The sequence below is a fragment of the Mobula birostris genome, chromosome 32 (assembly GCF_030028105.1).
Source record: "Mobula birostris isolate sMobBir1 chromosome 32, sMobBir1.hap1, whole genome shotgun sequence".
NCBI lineage: Eukaryota > Metazoa > Chordata > Chondrichthyes > Myliobatiformes > Myliobatidae > Mobula > Mobula birostris.
Window position 1 is genome coordinate 13,907,388 of NC_092401.1, and position 21,118 is coordinate 13,928,505.

The following is a 21,118-nucleotide window of genomic DNA, read 5'->3' on the forward strand; positions in this document are numbered from 1 at the left end:
CTTTTTGAAGCAAATGGGAACTTCCACCCGTAGCAGTGAGAGGTTGAAAATGTCCTTGAGTACTCCCGCCAGTTGATTGGCACAAGTTCAACACTAATCTTAGGAACAGATGGAATGTAGATACCCCACCCATCGTGCTGGTTCTTTGAAGGAACTATTCGAGATGCTCCACTCCCCTGCTCTGTCCCACTGACTGTGTCTGATCCGCTTCTCTGAGACTTGCAGTTGAAAGTAATCAGCTGTCCTTCAAGTCACTGTCTTCCAGCGCAGACTGGATTAAAAAGACCCCCCTTTCCCCCACTGCCCTTCACATCTCATTGTTAACTGTTATTTCCGTTCTACGCTCAGGTTAAAGGCCTACCAGCTGAAAAGAAATTAATCTAACGTAAGAAGAGCAGGAATGTGCCTCTTGACCCCTGCATCTGCTCTGCCGTTCAGTACGATAATGGCTAATCTTGCACTGACCTCGATTCCTTTAATGTACTTTGCTGTCTCTCAGCCCTTGGGAAAGATATCTGGATTTAGACAATAGACAGTAGGTGCAGGAGTAGGCCATGCAGCCCTTCAAGCCAGCACCACCATTCACTGTGATCATGGCTGATCATCCACAATCAGTACCCTTTTCTTGCCTTCTCCCCATATCCCTTGACTTCGCTATCTTTAAGAGCTCTATCTAACTCTTTCTTGAAAGAATCCAGAGAATTGGCCTCCACTGCCTTCTGAGGCAGAGCATTCCACAGAACCACAACCCTCTGTGTGGAAAAAGTTCTTCCTTAACTCTGTTCTAAATGGTCTACCCCTTATTCTTAAACTGTGGCCTCAGGTTCTGGACTCCCCCTACATCGGGAACATGTTTCCTGCCTCTAGCGTGTCCAATCCCTTAATAATCTTGTATGTTTCAATCAGATCCCCTCTCATCCTTCTAAATTCCAGTGTATACAACCCCAGTTGCTCCAATCTTTCAACATATGACTGTCCCGCCATCCCGGGAATTAAACTCATGAACCTACGCTGCACTCCCTCAATGGTGAGAATGTCCTTCCTCAAATTTGGAGACCAAAACTGTACACAATATTCCAGGTGTGGTCTCACCAGGGTGAGATTTATTTATATAAGTATCTATTTATTGACATACAGCGTGCAATAGGCCCTTCCAGTTCTTTGAGCCATACTACCCTGCAGTCTCCCAATTTAATCCCACCGGATAATTTACAAAGACCACTTAACCTCCCAACACTACGTCTTTGGACTGTGGGAGGAAACCAGAGCACCTGGGTAAACCCATGGAGTCGTGGGGAGAACATACAAACTCCTTACAGACAGCAGCGGGAATTGAACCGGGGTTGCTGGTGCTGTAAAGTGATGTGCTAATCACCATGCCACCCCAACTTTCCGCAGCAGGAAGAGACTCTTTTCTCGTGCTCCTTCTGAGTGGATCACCATTATTTTGAAGGTCCAAATCCTAGTTCTGGACGTCCCAGTCAGCGCAACCATTCACTTCCCATCTGTCTGGTCAGTTCCAGAAGAAGTGTTTTAAATTCACTCGCAGAGCAGGTAGGATTTATGGAGAGGAGTAAATGATGGTGTTCCTTCATCAGGCCTCAAGTCTGGGTCAGAAATTGTCAACTGTTTATTCAGTTCCATAGATGTTGCCTAACCTGCTGAGTACCTCCAGCATTCTGTGTCTGTTACTCAGGTTTCCTGCATCTGCAGAATTTCTTGTGTTTTAAGAACAGTTCTTAATATTTTAAACACTAGAGGGTATTGATCAAAGCACAGGCCCTCCCTCACCAAAGCCACACCCCCCCCACCACCCTGCCATCCCAGGAATTGATCCATTGGATCTTGCATGTACTCTATCAAAAATATTCCCTTTCTTCTCTACACAGTATTCCCGAGGCGGACTCAGTTAGGAATATTCACACGTGTATGCAAGGCCTCTTGCAGTGAAGGCCCCTCGCGCTGTTTGCTTACTTAATAGCTTGCTGTATGTTGTGTTGACTTTCAATGATAATCGGGTCCCTTGGAACACCAGTGTCTTTCAACCTCTCACCGCTTATAGAATACTCTGTTTTTGTTACCGGAGTAGATGGTTTCACATTTTTCCCTCATTCTGTTCAGTCTGCTGTGTCTTGACCTGTTGGCCTCTGTCCTTCTGAGGTGTCCCTGCAACCTCCTCAACAGCCCAGCTTCACCCAACTTGGATATGTTATACTTGGTCCCTTTATCCAAGTTCTCGTTACAGATCGTGAGGACGTGGAGCCCCAGCTCCTGTCCCCGCACCATCCCACTAGTCACCACCTCCCGAGACTGGAAGCGGCCTGTTTATTCCGACTGCCTGCTGGCTGCCCATCAACCAATCATCAGTCTAGGCCAGTGGTCCCCAACCACGAGCATGTGCTACCGGGCCGCAAAGAAACGATATGAACCGATATGAGTTAGCTGCACCTTCCCTCATTCCCTGTCACGCCCACTGTTGAACTTGAATGCACACGAGGTCCGCAAGAATACTGTCACCATTTAACCGGTACGCGGTGCGCAAAAGGCTGGGGACTCCTGGTCTAGACCGACATATGAATGCAAACCCTGGTACTCTAGTAACCTCTCAAATGGCACCTTTTTGAAGGCCTTCTGCAAATACAGTGGATTCCAGTTAGTTGGGACACATTGGAAACCAGAGGTCATAGCTTATGGGTGAGAGTGAGGTTTAAGGGGAACATGAGGGGAAACTTCTTCACTCAGAGGATCGTGAGAGTGTGGAATGAGCTCCCAGCACAAGTGGTACATGTGAGCTCGGTTTCAACGTTTGGGAGGGGTTTGGATAGTAGGGGTATGGAGGGCTATGGTTTCGGTACAGACCAATGGGAGTAGTCATAGTCATACTTTATTGATCCCGGGGGAAATTGGTTTTCATTACAGTTGCACCATAAAAAATAGTAATAAAACCATAAATAGTTAAATATTAATATGTAAATTATGCCAGGAAATAAGTCCAGGACCAGCCTATTGGCTCAGGGTGTCTGACCCTCCAAGGGAGGAGTTGTAAAGTTTGATGGCCACAGGCAGGAATGACTTCCTATAACGCTCTGTGCTGCATCTCGGTGGAATGAGTCTCTGGCTGAATGTACTCCTGTGCCCACCCAGTACATTATGTAGTGGATGGGAGACATTGACCAAGATGGCATGTAACTTGGACAGCATCCTCTTTTCAGACACCACCATCAGAGAGTCCAGTTCCATCCCCACAACATCACTGGCCTTACGAATGAGTTTGTTGATTCTGTTGGTGTCTGCTACCCTCAGCCTGCTGCCCCAGCACACAACAGCAAACATGATCGCACTGGCCACCACAGACTCGTAGAACAGTCTGCTTTTCGTTCACTGCTTTTTGAACATATGGACACACACACGCACAACTGACGCTATTTAAAAACTTAAACACGAGGAATTCTGCAGTTTGAATAGTTTTTGGCATGGACTAGATGGGCCAAAGGGCCTGTTTCTGTGCTGTGCTTTTCTGTGATTCCATGGCATCGGGACCAGTACGTTTTGGCCCAATTAAATAACTGGTCAATTAGCCAAAGTTTAATGTAATAGTTAAAAAGGATAAAAAAGACAAACTACTGTGTAACCGAGTAACAATTTAAGTATTTAAATGAAATACAGAACAAATTGGAACACTGGCAATACCTCTACAGTACAATTAAATTGTGTATTAGTTCCCAATTATCGAGGAAGGAATTGATCTATCGTATTCTTTTGATTGACAGTGAATGAACAAAATCAGCACAGACACCGAATGCAGATAACGGAATGCTTTCATAAAATGCTTTCGGTGATTGCGTCCTCCAAATATTCATTTTCATTGTAACTTTCAAGATACCTCGAAATTCTTCATAATTCTTTACTTGTTGAAGTAGTGAAATCGTTCCATTTTCTCACCCGGCTGTTTCTAGCATCTCTGAGCCTGAATGTTTGAAACCGCAGTGAGCAAAACTGTTCAGAATTGTCTCACTGCTGATTTCTTGCCGACTCTCAGAGACAAAAATCGCTGCTTTTTGAACACATGGACACACACACACGCGCAACTGATGCTATTTAAAAACTTAAACACGAGGAATTCTGCAGATGCTGGAAATTCAAGCAACACACATCAAAGTTGCTGGCGAACGCAGCAGGCCAGGCAGCATCTCTAGGAAGAGGTACAGTCGATGTTTTAGGCCGAGACCCTTCGTCAGGACTAACTGAAAGAAAAGCTAGTAAGAGATTTGAGAGGGGGAGGGGGAGATCCAAAATGATAGGAGAATACAGGAGGGGGAGGGATGGAGCCAAGAGCTGGACAGGTGATTGGCAAAAGGGATATGACCTGTCCAGCTCTTAGCTCCATCCCTCCCCCTCCTGCCTTCTCCTGTCATTTTGGATCTCCCCCTCCCCCTCCCACTTTCAAATCTCTTACTAGCTCTTCCTTCAGTTAGTCCTGACGAAGGGTCTTGGCCCGAAACGTCGACTGTACCTCTTCCTATAGATGCTGCCTGGCCTGTTGTGTTCACCAGCAACTTTGATGTGTGTTGCTATTTAAAAACTGTTCTTTCAGAGCACAGTGTAGTGTCTAATAGTCATACAAGTACACATGACTGATGCCAGTTAGGAACAGCCTTCTGTCCCAATAAGTGGCATGGGGTCCCAAAGAAACAAAGGCAATCCCGGCTATTTTTTCTGTTTAGTCTTTGTTCTTCAGAATCAGAATCAGGTTTATTATTACCGGCATGTGACATGAAATTCATTAACTTAGCAGCAGCAATTCAATGCAATACATAATCTAGCAGAGAGAGAGAAAAAGTAATAATAAATAAAATAAAACATAATAAATAAATAAACAAATAAATCAATTGCGTACAGGTATTTTGAATAGATTATTTTAAAAATGTGCAAAAACAGAAATACTGTATATTAAAAAAAGTGAGTTAGTGTCCAAAGCTTCAAAGTCCATTTAAGAATTGGATGGCAGAGGGGGAGAAGCTGTTCCTGAATTGCTGAGTGTGTGCCTTCAGGCTTCTGTACCTCCTTCCTGATGGTAACAGTGAGAAAAGGGCATGCCCTGGGTGCTGGAGGTCTTTAATAATGGACATTGCCTTTCTGAGACACCGCTCCCTAAAAATATCCTGGATACTTTGTAGGCTAGTACTCAAGATGGAGCTGACTAGATTTACAACCTTCTGCAGCTGCTTTCTGTCCTGTGCAAAAGCCCCTCCATACCAGACAGAACGCTCTCCACGGTGCAACTATAGACGTTTTTGAGCGTATTTGTTGACATGCCAAATCGCTTAAGAGTTTTCCCAAATAGACGGCTGCCCCGATTAATCAATGGCTCAATTAATTGGAATCCACTGAAATTTGACTACAACCACTTGACTCCCTTTGCCTAATCTAGTTTTAACCTCTGATAAATTTGTTAAACACCAGTTTCCTTTTTGTAAACTTTTGTGTACTTCATTATCATTTCCTAAACAAAAGATTCTACTAATTTCCCTGCAATCAACGTTGGCCAACCTTCTCCATTTTGTGTCTCCCTTTCCAGTAGTCTTCTAGTTGCTGCCTTTCAGGCTTCTAAAATGGGCCTTTGAGAGATGACAGCTGGTGCGTCCACTGTCTCTGTCATCACCTCCTTAAGACTTTGGGTGAAGGTCCCGAGGCCTTCAGTCCCATTAATTTTTTAAAAAAATATCTTTCAGCCACTTTCAGCCCCCATTAACTGTGGACCCCCATCATCTCGATTCGGTTTTTATGCCTTCCACGAAAAGAGATGGCACGTATTTGAATTTCTCTGTAAAGGGCCCAAGTGTTCCACATGAGAGAGGACTTTCATTGTCTCAAATGTTTCTTGCTGATGCACACACACACAAGTGAGTTCTTACTTCTGGACTGCATTTAAGCAATGTTGAACTTTGTAGAGCTGACTTTGATTTGTTTTAGGCCTAAACTGTGTTTAGAATTTAACAGAGCTCAAAGTGCAGGCTACTATTGAGCCACAGAGATCTGGAGCCCAAACCCAACGGGTCTGTCGTCTTCTCAATCCAGGTATTCTCCAGCAGGAGTGCAGTGCAGAGGAGGTGGAACTTTCATAAGGTGTTCAAGGTTCATTTAATTATCATACTACGTATGCAGAATACAACTCTGATAATTGTCTTCCCCAGATAGCCATAAAAGCTAGAAAACCATAGAAGTAGTTGAAAGACAGACACCAATGCCCCCCTCACCCTCTAGTTGTAACCCTCCTCGCGCATGAAAAGAAGAAGAAACAAAAAATCGCGACCTCAACCCCACGCCCCCCACGCCCCGCACAAAAACTAACAGATCACGCACACGGAGAATCAACAGCAAGGACACCAAACCCCAAACCCCAAACCCCCAGCCCACCAAACAGGCAACAAGAAGGAATGGACAACAACAAGAAAAGAAAGCATGGAACTGAAAGAGGCCAATACGAACTACAGTCCAATCCATAATTTTAGTCCAATCTCAGAATTTTGGTAACATCTCCGAGAGCATCAGGACCCAGTGGCCCCTCTGAGGGAAGCAACTCAAACCAGCGGCCTCTCCGAGAACTGCTTGCTGTCCTCCACATTTGCCTCAGTGTTTTAATTGGCAAGAAATGTAGTCAATCATGGCCCCTCGCCTCATCTCTGAGCTTCTCCTTGCAACCATGCTTGCATTTCTCTCTCAAAATTTTCTTGGGGACAACACAGTGCCAGCTCACTCGATCGAACTACAGACTGTAAGTCACAGGCTCCAACAGTTCAAAAAACTAAATTAAGACAAAAAGAATAAGTAGAAGAATAGAAAAACTGAAATGATTGACTTACCTGGAAGATGTCGCTCCAGGAATCATTTTTTTGCTGGCGCCATCTTGAGTGTTCAATTCAGCTGTGAAAATCATTTGGTAATACTAATGTGATGAATAGAATTGGAACCGTAAATCTAATAAGCAGGGAGCACTGAGAATAAACTCGTGACTGGTTGTTTCTAGTCCTGTTCTGTGTTTTCATCACTGGGCTTTATGCTACATCACTGAGGGGTACTCAGGATATTGCTGAGTGTTTATGAGTTTGCTTCAGGCATTTGGTTCTTGAATCAGCTGGCATGTCCCAAATCACTGGATTTGGCAGCACTGTGGTCTCTAATCACTTCCTTCAAAATGGTCTTTTTTTTTCGTATTAATTGTGACCTCTCTTGCAAGGCTTGTGATTAATTTATGTTTTTATTGCCTATGCTGCTGCAAGTTAAGACTTCCCATTGCACTTGTGCACGTGACCATAAACCTGACTCCGAGCAGCAGTGTGCTCTGACTGGTGAGTGTGGTTCAGGATGAGCTGGAGAGGAGGAGTCGTACATTTGATAAGGAAACCTCTTTAGCATGAAGATAAGAGAGGCATTGGCCCCAAGGCTCTCTGCTCTATGATCTACATCATATTAACTTACAATATAGGTGAAACTTTGGCCCATTGAATCTATGACAGTTGGCAGGATTTTCCCATTATTCCACTACATTTTCTGGAAATCTATACTGCATGCGCTCCTGTCAAAGCTCCTCGGATTCTTACCATTCACCTACACACGAGGGGCAGTTTGCAGAGGGCAACTCGCACATCTCTGAGGCACGGGAGGTACGTGGGTTAGGGGATTAGCCTCCATCTCTAGAGCTGTGTGGCCGCACCTCTACCAGCTACACCACTGTGCCAGCTCGTGTTTAAACTGCAGCCATCTCTTGGTTCTATAGACCCTAATACTTTTGACTGACAAAAATCTACCAATGGCTACAGATTTTTGACGAAGAGTTCATTTGCCCACCCTTACTTACTGCCCATTACATTGCTGGTGTTTAGGACAGCAGTGAAGGTCCTCCATCTTTGGCGGTGTTCAGAGCTTCCTTCATCACGTTTGAGGCTTCCTTTCGGTTTTCACTACTGTTGCGCTCAGATGTTGAAGGATTTTTCATTGCTGATTCTGTAACAATTTTATTTGACCAGTCAGGGTTGATATCCCCGAGCTGAACCCCTGGACCTGGCGGACCGCTGGACCACTCTTAGTCTGGCCTTTACCCTTTGACCTGTTTGGCATGGGTGACCCTACCAAGAGTCAAAGAATAAAGTCCTGACTCCAGCCAACATAGCTCTCTGGGTCACTGGCGCATGCAAGCCTCCAGACCCTTCGAGAAGGTTGTGGTCCTTTTGGAGGATTTCTCCTACCTCCCATGTCTCGATTCTGGGTTCAGCCACCAAAGGAAGTAGGTTCACACTCACAATTAATTCTCTAATCACCTTAAACTTCAGTCAAGCCTCCAGCTCAGTGTAGCTGTGGTTCCTGTGACTAATTCACTGAGAAGCAAGTTACTATTAGGATCCTCTATATTTTCAGTCACCTAAATATTGTTGTTTTATCTTTCTATAGAAGACCAGGAGAACAAAAGAGGCCGATCCGTCTGACAGCGAAGGAAGTGATGAAGATGAAGACAATGTGGCTCCAGTGAAAGGCCGTGAATTGGTGGGACAGGAGCCTAGTGGAGCACAGAAGGAGGCGGAAGCCGCCACTGATTGCGGGAGTGAGGACAGCGATACCGAAGGGAGTCCCGTCAAGTCACCTGATACAGAAGGTCACTCAGCTGAAGATGTCGGAGAGGAAATGCCCACTGAAGAGCGGCTTGAAGCATCTCTGGCCGTGGGGCAGGGCACCTCGCCCGACCCAGTTGATGAGTCCGAGGCCATGACTGAAGCTGAGCCGAGAAGTGGGGCCGAAGTGCGTCTCTGCCCAGGTAGCACAGGGGAAGCTGGCTCGTCTGATGGACCTGTCGCCGTGGAGAAGGACTGTGGTGAAGAGCCTGGTGTCCACCAAGGTAACTGAGACTCATAGAGTTGTGTGGTAGAGAAACATCACACCTATCAGTACTACTCCCACTTGCCTGCAATAATTCCATATCTCTGTGTACCGTAGTCATTCAGGTACCTGTCCAGATGCTTTTTAAATATTGTACGAACTGTTCCTGCAGCCATCACCTCATCTGGTCGGTCATTCTAGGGACTAACTACTCTGTGAGAAAAATGTACCCCAGAGAAGCCCTTTAAATTTCCTCCTCTTCAGCTTAAACCTTTGTCCCCTAGTTTTAAACACCCCTACCATGGGAAACAGACACTGGCTATCTTCCCTATCTTACACCTCTCATAATTTTATACGTACCTTATTGTATTACCTCTCAGCCTCCCCCACTCATCAGAAAACAGACCTAGTCTATCCAGTGTCTCCTCAGAATTCAGGCCTTCCGATATATCCAACTCCTTGTGAATCTTATATTGATGACCCCTCGAGCTGCACCCCCCCCCCAGCAATTCCCCCAGTTTAATCCTAACCTAATCATAGGACTACTCACAACGACCAATTAACCTACCAACTAGTATGTCTTGGAGGAAACCAGAGCACCCAGAGGAAATTCAGATGGCCACGGGGAGAATGTACAAACTCCTTACAAGCAGTAGCGGGAATTGAACCTGGGTTGCCTGGACTGTAGAGAGCTGTGCTAGCCACTGCGCTACCATGCCACCCTAATCTACACCCTTTCTAGTTTAATCACGTCTGTCCTGTAGTGAGGTGACCGGAACCGCACGCAATGCTGCAAGTGCAGCCTAACCGATGTTTTGTACAACTATAACATGCATCCCGACTCTTGTACTTAACCCCTCAGCTAGTCAAAAGTAATCTTCCTCGCTGCTGTCTGTGTTACTACTTTCAGGGATCAGTGTACCTGTATCCCAAGTTTTCTCCATTTAACAAAGCTCCCCAGGCCCCGCCATTTCACTGTTGAAATCCTGCTTTGGTTTAATTTCCCAACCTGTGTCACTTTGCACTTGACTGAGTTAAATATCATTTGCCATTCCTTTGCCCACTTTCCAGCTCATCTCTTGTAACTTAAGCCAGTCATCTGTGTACCTGTACCCCAAGTTCTTTCCACTTAACAAAACTTCCCCACTGAGTCAGGGAGAAGATGGTAGGGAAAGAGGCATGGAACATGTGGTTGAGGAAGAAGGGAGCACACTTAAGATTTAAGACACATAAGTTGGGCAGGGATCTTGAGAAATAATAAGTCGTCAGGATGCTGCTTAAAAAGAGATTTAGGAGAGCTAGAAGTGGACGTGAGAAATCTTGGAGAGCAGGATTAAGGGACACCCCAAAGTGTTCCACGTGTACATGGAGAACAGGAGGATGAATCGAGGAGGATAGGACGCTCAGGGATAATGGGAGAAACGTGGTGTAGGAGGGAAGGCATAAGATTTTTGAAATCATTGGGCTGTTTTCCAGGGAAGGTGGGACCTGTACAGAAGGGACAATTTTCACCTGAACTGGAGGGGACTAGTATCCTAGTGAGAAGATTTGTTAATCCTGCGTGGTGGGATTTAAACTAGAGTTGCAGGTGGATGGGAACCAGAGTGCCAGAACAGTTAGTGGAGAGGTTGAGGAGACAGATGTTGGTAAGACCTCAGACAAAGTTAGGAATCAAAAGGTTGAGCATGGTGCGACAAAAGGTGTTGAGTCACTGTGGATAGGGCAAAGGAACTGCAAGGTTAAAAAGACCCTGATGGGAGTTGTATAGAGACCTCCAAATGGTAGTAAGGATATTGCCTACAAATTACAATGGGAGATAGAAAATGCATGCCAAAAGGACAATGTTACAATAGTCATGGGGTATTTCAACAGACAGTTAGATCTGCAAAATCAGGTTGGTACTAGATTACAAAAGGGGGAATTTCTAGGGTGCCTATGAGATGGCTCTTTAGAGCAGCTTGTAGTTGAGCCCACTAGAGGGTCAGCAATTCTGGATTTGGTGTTGTGCAATGAACAAGAATTGATATAGAGAACTTAAGGTAAAAGAACCCTTAGGGTCTAGTGACTATAATGTGATTGAATTCACCCTGAAATTTGAGAAGGAGAAGCTAAAATCAGAAGTATCAATACTACAGTGGAGTAAAGGGAATTACAGAACCATGGGAGAGGAGTTGGCCAGAATTGGTTGGAAAAGAACACTGGCAGGGATGATGGCAGAGCAATGGCTGGAATTTCTGGAAATAATTCAGAAGACACAGGATATAGACATCCCAAAGAAGAAGAAGTATTCTAAAGGAAAGATGACATAACCATGGCTAACAAGAGAAGTCAAAGCCAACATAAAAACCAAAGAGGGGGCATATAATAGAGCAGTTTTTCTTAACTCTTTTGCCCTGGAGGAACACTTGAAATAATTTTCATGTCTCGGAACCCCTGCATAAAAATTATTGCATCTAGAACTCATAGTACGTTAGTGTGATCAGTAAGTTGTAGATATAATAATCCAAAAATAATGGTTGATGCTCTTGAATAGAGAATGAATTTTTACCTAATCTTTCTTGAAAAAAAGAGATAGATAAGCTTATCTTACATTTCTTGAAATTACTCTTTATATTTTTTTCCCATAACTTTTAAAAACTTTTTACTGACTGTGACTTTATTTTCAAAAGCTTTAATCTGGTTGTTTTGAGATTCCAATAGTCGTTTAAAATAGTCAGCACTTTTACGTGTCATATGGCTGTGATTTATAGCTAGGTGTCTTCAATTTTGTTGGAGCCATTGTTACATTTGTAAGTTGTTTGCTACAGACTAGGCACGATGGAATAGGGCAATTTGGATCCATAATACCATAAGATATAGGAGCAGAAATAGACCATTCGGCCCATTGAGTCTGCTCTGCCATTCAATCATAGGCTGATCCAATTTTTCCAGTCATCCCCACTCCCCTGCTTTCACCCCATACCCTTTGATGCCCTGGCTAATCAAGAACCTATCTATCTCTGCCTTAAATACACCCAATGACTTGGCCTCTACATCCAGTTGTGATAACAAATTCCACAGATTTACTGCCCTCTGACTGAAGTAATTTCTCCACATCTCAGTTCTAAAAGGATGCCCTTCAATCCTGAACTGGTGCCGTCTTGTCCTAGAATCCCCAACCATGGGATATAACTTTACCATATCTAATCAGTTCAGGCCTTTTAACATTCGGAATGTTTCTATGAGATCCACCCTCATGCTCCTGAACTCCAGGGGATATAGTCCAAGAACTGCCAGACATTCCTCATATGGTAACCCTTTCATTCCTGGAATCATTCTCATGAGTCTTCTCTGAACCCTCTCCAATGTCAGTATATCCTTTCTAAAATAAGGAGCCCAAAACTGCACACAATACTCCAAGTGTGGTCTCATGAGTGCCTTATAGAGCCTCAATGTTACATCCCTGCTCTTATATTCTATACCTCTAGAAATGAATGCCAACATTGCATTCATCTTCTTCACAACTGACTCAACTTGGAGGTTAATCTTTAGGGAATCTTGCACAAGGACTCCCAAGTCCCTTAGCATCTCTGCACTTTGAATTCTCTCCCCATCTAAATAATAGTCTGCCTGTTTATTTCTTCCACCAAAGTGCATGAACATACACTTTCCAACATTGTATTTCATTTGCCACTTCTTTGTCCTTTTCCCTAAACTATCTCTCTACAGGCTCTCTGTTTCTTCAACACTGCCCGCTCCTCCACCTATCTTTGTATCATCAGCAAATTTAGCCACAAATCCACTAATACCATAGTACAAATCATTGACATACATCGTAAAAAGCAGTGGTCCCAACACTGAACCCTGTGGAACTCCACTGGTAACCAGCAGCCAGCCAGAATAGGATCCCTTTATTCCCACTCTGTTTTCTGCTGACCAGCCAATGCTCCACCCATGCTAGTAACTTCCCTGTGATTCCATGGGCTCTTATCTTGCTAAGCAGCCTCATGTGTGGTACCTTGTCAAAGGCCTTCTGAAAATCCAAGTACACCACATCTACTGCAACCCCTTTGTCTACCCTGCTTGTTATTTCCTCAAAGAATTGCAGTAGGTTAGTCAGGCAAGATTTTCCTTTCAGGAAACAGTGCTGGCTTTGGTTTACTTTGTCATGCACCTCCAGGTACTCTGTAATCTCATCCCTAACAATCAATTCCAACAACTTTCCAACCACTGATGTCAGGCTAACAGTTTCCTTTCTGCTGCCTCCCACCCTTCTTAAATAGCGGAGTAACATTTGCAATTTCCAATCATCCGGTACAATGCCGGAATCTATCGATTCTTGAAAGATCATCGTCAATGCCTCTGCAGTCTCTCCAGCTACTTCCTTCAGAGCCCGAGGGTGCATTCCATCAGGTCCAGGAGATTTATCCACCCTCAGATCATTAAGCTTCCTGAGCACCTTCTCAGTCGTAATTTTCACTGCACAAACTTCACTTCCCTGACACTCTTGAATGTCGGGTATACTGTAGACATCTTCTACTGTGAAGACTGATGCAAAATACACATTCAGTTCCTCTGCTATCTCTGCATCTCTCATTACAATATCTCCAGCATCATTTTGCATTGGTCCTATATGTACCCTCGACTTTTTTTACCCTTTAAATACTTTAAAAAAGCTTTTAGTATCTTCTTTGATAATAGTTGCCAGCTTCCTTTCATGATTCATCTTTTCCTTCCTATTGACCTTCTTAGTTTCCTTCTGTAAGTTTTTAAAAGCTCCTAGTCCTCTTACCTTCCCAGTAGCTCTGGCTTCCTTGTATCCCCTTTCATTTGCTTTTACTTTGGCTCTGACTTCACTTGTCAGCCACGGTAGTGTCCTTCTTCCCTTTGAAAATTTCTTCTTATTTGGAATATATCCGTCTTTTACTTCCCTCATTTTTCACAGAAACTCCAGCCATTGCTGCTCTGCTGTCTTTCCTGCAAATGTCCCTTTCCAGTCAATTCAGCCAGTTCCGCTCTTGTGCTATTGTAATTTCCTTTATTCCACTGAAATACCAGCACGTTGGATTTTATTTTTTTTCCCTCTCAAACTTCAATGTGAACTTGATCATATTGTGATCACTGTTCCCTAAGGAGAACCCCATTCAACCCCATTGATATGTAGCTTTCATTGTAAAAATATGGTACTGGTGGATTACTTTAGTCCCGCACACTGCTTTTGTCTCCAGGACCCAGAAGAGGCTGGTGGACGACTTCTGGGGTAACAGGGGGCATTGTGTCTCTGCTGGGGTCCTGAGTCTTCCGATCATGGAGAGCGGTCAACGATTGTCATGTGTGCGCACCCAGCTGGCGGCTCTGCATGTCAGGACCCTGCAGAGATACCTGTACAGTGACCGCCCTCCAAGACTGCATGCGCTGGCGACGCACTTTCTCCGCTGGAGACACTACCTGCAGGAGGGCTCGCGTATTCCAGCGGACAGTATCGGCCTCGCCTTTACCAAGAGCTGTCTAGTTTCCTCCGGACAGGGTGCTCCTGCGCTGGTGGGGGATGGTACTCTAGCTGCGGCGGAGACTGGTGCTCATCCTGTCAGGGCGGGTGTCGAGGAAGTGGAGAGGCTCCAGCGGCACGACCACCTGATGGGCCGGGAGTGCTCGTCGGGCCAGGCCTCGGGATAGCACCGTGGATGGACAGGGTCCAGCACAACGTGAGCCGTCTCGCAGGAGTGTCCACCGTGCCCTTCCGTGATGCTCCAAGATGTTTCTTGTAGCAGCTAATCCTGCACACCTTTCACTTCCTTGCCTTTGTCTGCTGGCCAGGCTCACCTTGGGCTGTTATACCATCTGGCAGTGAAAGAGGCCCCAGTTGTAAGTCCCTCTATGCAGGGGTCCTTTCCCTGAACATTGGGGACCTTGGGTGGAAGGTGTTGGATAGGGCAGTACCGTGTCAAAGGTTTTTAAGTATGTTCACTGACACCCCGTCCACCTGCCCATTCTGTGGCCGGGAGGAGCCAGTGTACCACGTTTAAATGGAGCGTGAGAGGTTGCAGCCCCTGTCTGAGTACCTGAGGGGCTACCATCCTCCCCTCCATGCAATACAGCGCTCACCAATTATCAACAGCCTACCCTACCTCGCGTCAAAAACTGAGAATGGACTCAACCAAATAAGCACGGTCCTCTGTGCTGTAATTTTTCTATGGTTTCTGTGGCTTTTCTATTGCGACTGTGCACTACCACACTGGGCCAAGAGACGTCTGACAGGATTGTTCGCGGAGCTGTTCAATCACTGCCCACCACCGCAAGCGTTAGCATCAAAGTTCAAAAAATGATGTTTATTTTTTAAATCATGATCTCTTGCGGAACCACTAGCGACCCATCATGGAACCCTGTAACATATCAAAGACTAATGGGAAGTTAGAGGATGGGAAGCTTTTAAAAACCAACAGAAGGCAACTAAACAATCATTAAGAAGCTGAAGATGGAATCCGAAAATAAGCTAGCCAATAGTATTAAAGAGCCTACCTGACATTTTTATAGATACATAAAGAGTAAAAGGGAGGTGAGAATGGATATTGGACAGCTGGAAAATGATGCTGGAGAGGTAAAGGGGGAAATGAAGTGGCGGACGAACTGAATAAGTATTTTGCATCAGTCTTCGCTGTGGAAAACACTAGCAGTGTGGTGGAATTCCAGGTGTCAGGAGAAGTGTGAAGTTACCATAACTAGAGAGATGGTAATTGGGAAACTGAAAGGTCTGAAGATAGATAAGTCACCTGGATCAGATGGTGTACACACCAGGGTTCTGAAAGAAGCGGCTGAAGAGATCGTGGAGGTACTAGTAATGATCTTTCAAGAATCAGTATATTCTGGAATGGTTCCAGAAGACTGGAAAATTGCAAATGTCACTCCACTCTTCAAGAAGGGAGAGAAGCAGAAGTAGGGAAACTATAAGCCAGTTGGTTTGACCTCAGTGGTTGAGAAGATGCTGGATTTGATTATTAAGGATGAGGTCCCAGGGTACTTGGAGGTACATGATAAACTAGGCCATAGTCAGCATGGTTTCCTCAGGGGAGAGTCTTGCCTGACAAATCTGTTGGAATTCTTTGAAGAAGTAACAAGCTGGATAGACAAAGGAAGATCGGTTAATGTTCTGTACTTTGATTTTCAGAAGGCCTTTGACAAGGTGCCACACATGAGGCTGTTTAACAAGCTAAGAGCCTATGGTATTATAGGAGAAATTCCAGCATGGATAAAGCAGTGGCTGATTGGCAGGAGGCAAAGAGTGGGAAGAAAGGGATCCTTTTCTGACTGGCTACCGGTAACTAGTGGTGTTCCACGGGGGTCTGTGTTAAGACTGATTCTTTTTATGTTATATGTCAATGATTTGGATGTTGGAAATGACGGCTTTGTTGCAAAGTCTGCAGTCGATATGAAGATAGGTGGAGGGACTTAACCAGATTCGGAGAGTGGGCAGATAGAATACATTGTATGGTCATGCACTTTGGTCGAAGAAATGAAAGGGTTGGCTATTTTCTAAATAGAGAGAAAATACAAAAAAACTGAGGTGCAGAGGGACTTGGGAGCGCCTGTGCAAGATTGCCTAAAGGTTAATTTGCAGGTTGCGTCTGTGGTGAGGAAGGCAGCTGCATTGTTAGCATTTATTTCAAGAGGTCTAGAATGTAAAAACAAGGATGTGATGTTGAGACTTTATAAAGCACTGGTGAGGCCTCACTTAGAGCAGGTTTGGGCCCCTTATCTGAGAAAGGATGTGCTGGAACTGGAGAGGATTCAAAGGTGGTTCACAAAAATAATTCCTGGATTGAACAGCTTGTCGTATGAAGAGCATTTGATGGCTCTGGGCCTGCATTCACTAGAATTCGGAAGAATGAGGGGTGACCTCATTGAAACCTATCGAATAGTGAAAGCCCTTGAAGGAGTGGATGTGGAGAGGATGTTTCCTGTGGTGGCAGAGTCTTAAGACCAGAGGACACAGCCTCAGAATTGAGGTGTGTCCTTTTAGAACAGAGATAAGGAGGAATTTCTTTAGCCAGAGAGTGGTGAATCTGTGGAATTCTTTGCCACAGGCAGCTGTGGAGGCCAAGTCTTTATATATGTTTAAGGTAGAGGTCGATAGATTCTCGATTGGTCAGGGCATAAAGGGATTCAGGGAGAAGGCAGGAGATTGGGGCTGACAGGAAAATTCGATCAGCCATGATGAAATGGTGGAGCAGACTCGATGGGCCAAATGGCCTAATTCTGCTCCTATATCTCATGATCTTATGATATTGTATGCTTAGAGGTAGAGGAGGTAGGGGAAGTCCTTAATGAATACTTTGCTTTGATGTTTGCAGGGAGAGGGACCTTGATGAATGTGAGATTAGCATAGAACAGGCTAATTTGTTGGAACATGTTGAGATTAAGAAAGACATATTGTTGGAATTTCTGAAATACATTAGGACAGATAATTCCCTGGGAATGGACAGGATATACCTCAGGTTACTATGGGAAGCAAGGGAGGAGATTGCTGAGGCATTGACGAAGAACTTTGCATCCTCCCGGGTCACAAGAGAGGCACCAGAGAATTGGAGGGTGGTAAATCTTATTACTTTGTTTAAGAAAGAGAATAGGGATAATCTTGCCTAAAGGTTAATTTGCAGGTTGCGTCTGTGGTGAGGAAGGCAGCTGCATTGTTAGCATTTATTTCAAGAGGTCTAGAATGTAAAAACAAGGATGTGATGTTGGTCCAGAGTCTTATGTCATTGGTGGGCAAACTATTGGAGAGGATTATCAGAGACAGGGTTTGTGAGCATTTGAATGTGGTTCTTCAATAAAAAGATAAAAATCCAAATTTTAGATATTGGGGATAATCAGCATGGCTTTCTGTGGCCAGGTCCTACTTCACATGTCTGATTGACTTTCTCGAAATAAATCGATGAAGGTAGAGCGTTGGATGTATATCGATTTTACTAAAGTGTTTGATAAGGTTCCTGTCACCCAGAAAGCCATGAGGCAATGGGATCCAGGGAGTCTTGACAATATAGATTCAGAATTGGGCTGCCCACAGAAGGCAGAGGGTGTTAGAAGACGGAGCATGTTGTGCCTGGAGGTCGGTGACCAGTGGTGTTCCATAGGGATTGGGTCTGGAACCCCTGCTTTTTGTGACTTTTATAAATGTCTTGGACGAGGAAGTGAAAAGGTGGGTCGGTAGAATTGCAGATAACATGAAAGTTGGAGGTGTTGTGGATAGTGTAGAAGGATGGTGTAGATTACTATGGGATATCGATGGGATGCAGATTTGGGTGGAGAAGTGGCAGATGGAATTCAATCTGGAGAAGTGTGAAGAGATAAATTTTGGAAGATCAAACTTGAAGGCAGAGTTACAGGTTTAGCAGTTTGGGGGAAACGGGGATCTTCATGTCCAAGCACGGAGGTCTCTCAAAATCGCCACACAAGTTGATAGGGTGGCTAAGAAGGTGTATGTTGTGTTGGTCTTCAGTAGTTGTGGGGGGTGGGTGGGGGCTGGAATTGAAGAGCCGCTGGACAATGTTGCAGCTCTACAAAACTCCGGTTAGACCACACTTTGAGTATTGTATTCATTTTTGTTCGCCTCAAATACAGGAAGGTTGTGGAAGCTTCAGAGAGAATGCAGAGCAGATTTACCAAAGTGCTGCCTAGATTAGAAAACGTATGTCTCATGAGGGAAACTTGAGTGAGTTTGGGTTTTTCTCTTGGGAGCAAAGGATGTGAGGTGACATGAGAATCAGGTTTTTTTATCACCGGTATGTGAGGTGAAATTTGTTAACTGAGCAGCAGCAGTTCAATGCAATACATAATATAGAAGAAGAAGTAAATATAATATAATAAATAAGTAAATCAATTACAGTATGCATATTTTGAATAGATTAAAAATCGTGCAAAAAACAGAAATAATATATATTAAGAAAGTGAGGTAGTGTTCACTGGTTCAATGTCCATTTAGGAATCGGATGGCAGAGGGGAAGAAGCTGTTCCTGAATCGCTGAGTGTGTGCCTTCAGGCTTCTGTACCTCCTACCTGATGGTAACAGTGAGAAAAGGGCATGCCCTGGGTGCTGGAGGTCCTTAATAATGGACGCTGCCTTTCTGAGACACTGCTCCTTGAAGATGTCCTGGGAACTTTGTAGGCTAGTACTCCTAGTACCCAAAATGGAGCCAACTAAATTTACAACCATCTGCAACTTCTTTTGGTCCTATGCTGTAGCTCCCCACCCCCATACCAGATAGTGATGCAGCCTGTCAGAATGCTCTCACTCTCCACGGTACATCTATAGAAGTTTTTGAGTGTTTTTGTTGACATACCAAATCTCTTCAAACTCCCAATGAAGTATAGTTGCTGTCTTGCCTTCTTTAGTTTAGTGGCCAGTGCTATCATGTTTGCTGTTGTGTGCTGGGGCAGCAGGCTGAGGGTAGCAGACACCAACAGAATCAACAAACTTATTCGTAAGGCCAGTGATGTTGTGGGGATGGAACTGGACTCTCTGACGGTGGTGTCTGAAAAGAGGATGCTGTCCAAGTTGCATGCCATCTTGGTCAATGTCTCCCATCCACTACATAATGTACTGAGTGGGTACAGGAGTACATTCAGCCAGAGACTCATTCCTCCAAGATGCAACACTGAGCGTCATAGGAAGTCATTCCTGCCTGTGGCCATCAAACTTTACAACTCCTCCCTTGGAGGGTCAGACACCCTGTGCCGATAGGCCGGTCCTGGACTTATTTCATAATTTACAGGCATAATTTACATATTACTATTTAACTATTTATGGTTCTATGACTATTTATTATTTATGGTGCAACTGTAACGAAAACCAGTTTCCCCCGGATCAATAAAGTATGACTATGTTTATAGCTACATCGATATGTTGGGACCAGGTTAGGTCCTCAAAGATCTTGACACCCAGGAACTTGAAACTGCTCACTCTCTCCACTTCTGATCCCTCTATGAGGGTTGGTATGTGTTCCTTCGTCTTACCCTTCCTGAAGTTCACAATCAGCTCTTTCATTTTACTGACGTTGAGTGCCAGGTTGTTGCTGCAACACTATTCCACTAGTCGACGTACCTCGCTCCTGTATGCATACTCATCACGATTCTGCCAACAATGGTTCTATCATCAGCAAATTTATAGATAGTATTTGAGCTATGCTTAGCTACACAGTCATATGTATATAGAGAGTAGAGCAGTGGGCTAAGCACACACCCCTGAGGTACACCAGTGTTGATCGTCAGCAAGGAGGAGATATTATCACCAAACCACACAGATTGTGGTTCTCTGGTTTTGAAGTCAAGGATCCAGTTGAAGATGGAGATACAGAGGCCCAGGTTCTGTAACTTCTCAATCAGGATTGTGGGACTGATGATAGTAAATGCTTAGCTATAATCGATGAACAGCATCCTGACATAGGTGTTTGTTTTGTCCAGGTAGTCTAAGGCCACATGAAGAGCCATTGAGATTGCATCTACTATTGATCTATTGTGGCGGTAGGCAAATTGCAATAGGCCAGGTCCTTGCTGAGGCAGGAGTTCAGTCTAGCCATGACTGACCTCTCAAAGCATTTCATCACTGTAGATGTGAGTGCTACCGGGTGATAGTCATTAAGGCAGCCCACATTATTCTTCTTAGGCACTGGTATAATTGTTGCCCTTTTGAAGCAAGTGGGTACTTCCGCCCATAGCAGTGAGTAGAAGATTTTGAGACGGTGGGCAACCAGAAACTTTTTTTCCATTGGAAGTCCATTTAAGGTGAGTGAAGGAAGGTTTAAGGGGGTGGTCGGAGGTAGTTGTCTTTTACGCAGAGAGTGGTGGGTGCCTGGAATGCGCTGTCATGGGTGGTGGTGGACGTTTGAAAGATTCTTAGATATTCACATGGTCATAAGAAGAATGGGACCTATGGGCTGTGAAGAAAGGAGGGAAGGCTTATATTGAACACTGGGTTGGCACAGCATTGTAGGGCAAAGAGACTGTACTGTGCTATGTTCTACACCCCAGTTAAAGTACAGTGAGAGCATCCATGTGATGCAGCTGCTCCCAGATCTGGAGTGAGAACCCAGTCTGACACTGGATCATCATGAAGTGGGGGCTCTGAGGCAGACCCGCACTAACCCCAGGTCAGCAAACAGACCCACGGAATGGTCATGCTAAATGAAATCCTCTTTGCATCTGTAAAGACTTCAACTTGCAACAGAAAAATCTGAATTAGCAAATTAGTTTAATCAATCTTCAAAAAATATACCTA

At 44.6% G+C, this 21,118-nt stretch overlaps 1 protein-coding gene across 2 annotated transcripts in view; it reads left to right on the forward strand.

Moving 5' to 3' along the window:
* Nucleotides 1–21,118, forward strand: part of LOC140191110 (sterile alpha motif domain-containing protein 1-like) — a 90,357-nt gene that overhangs the window by 12,267 nt on the left and 56,972 nt on the right. For both annotated transcript variants that reach the window (XM_072248213.1, XM_072248212.1), the window contains exon 2: nucleotides 8,449–8,890. In XM_072248213.1, coding sequence (XP_072104314.1) covers nucleotides 8,449–8,890 — 442 coding nt within the window. The remainder of the gene's footprint in view (nucleotides 1–8,448; nucleotides 8,891–21,118) is intronic.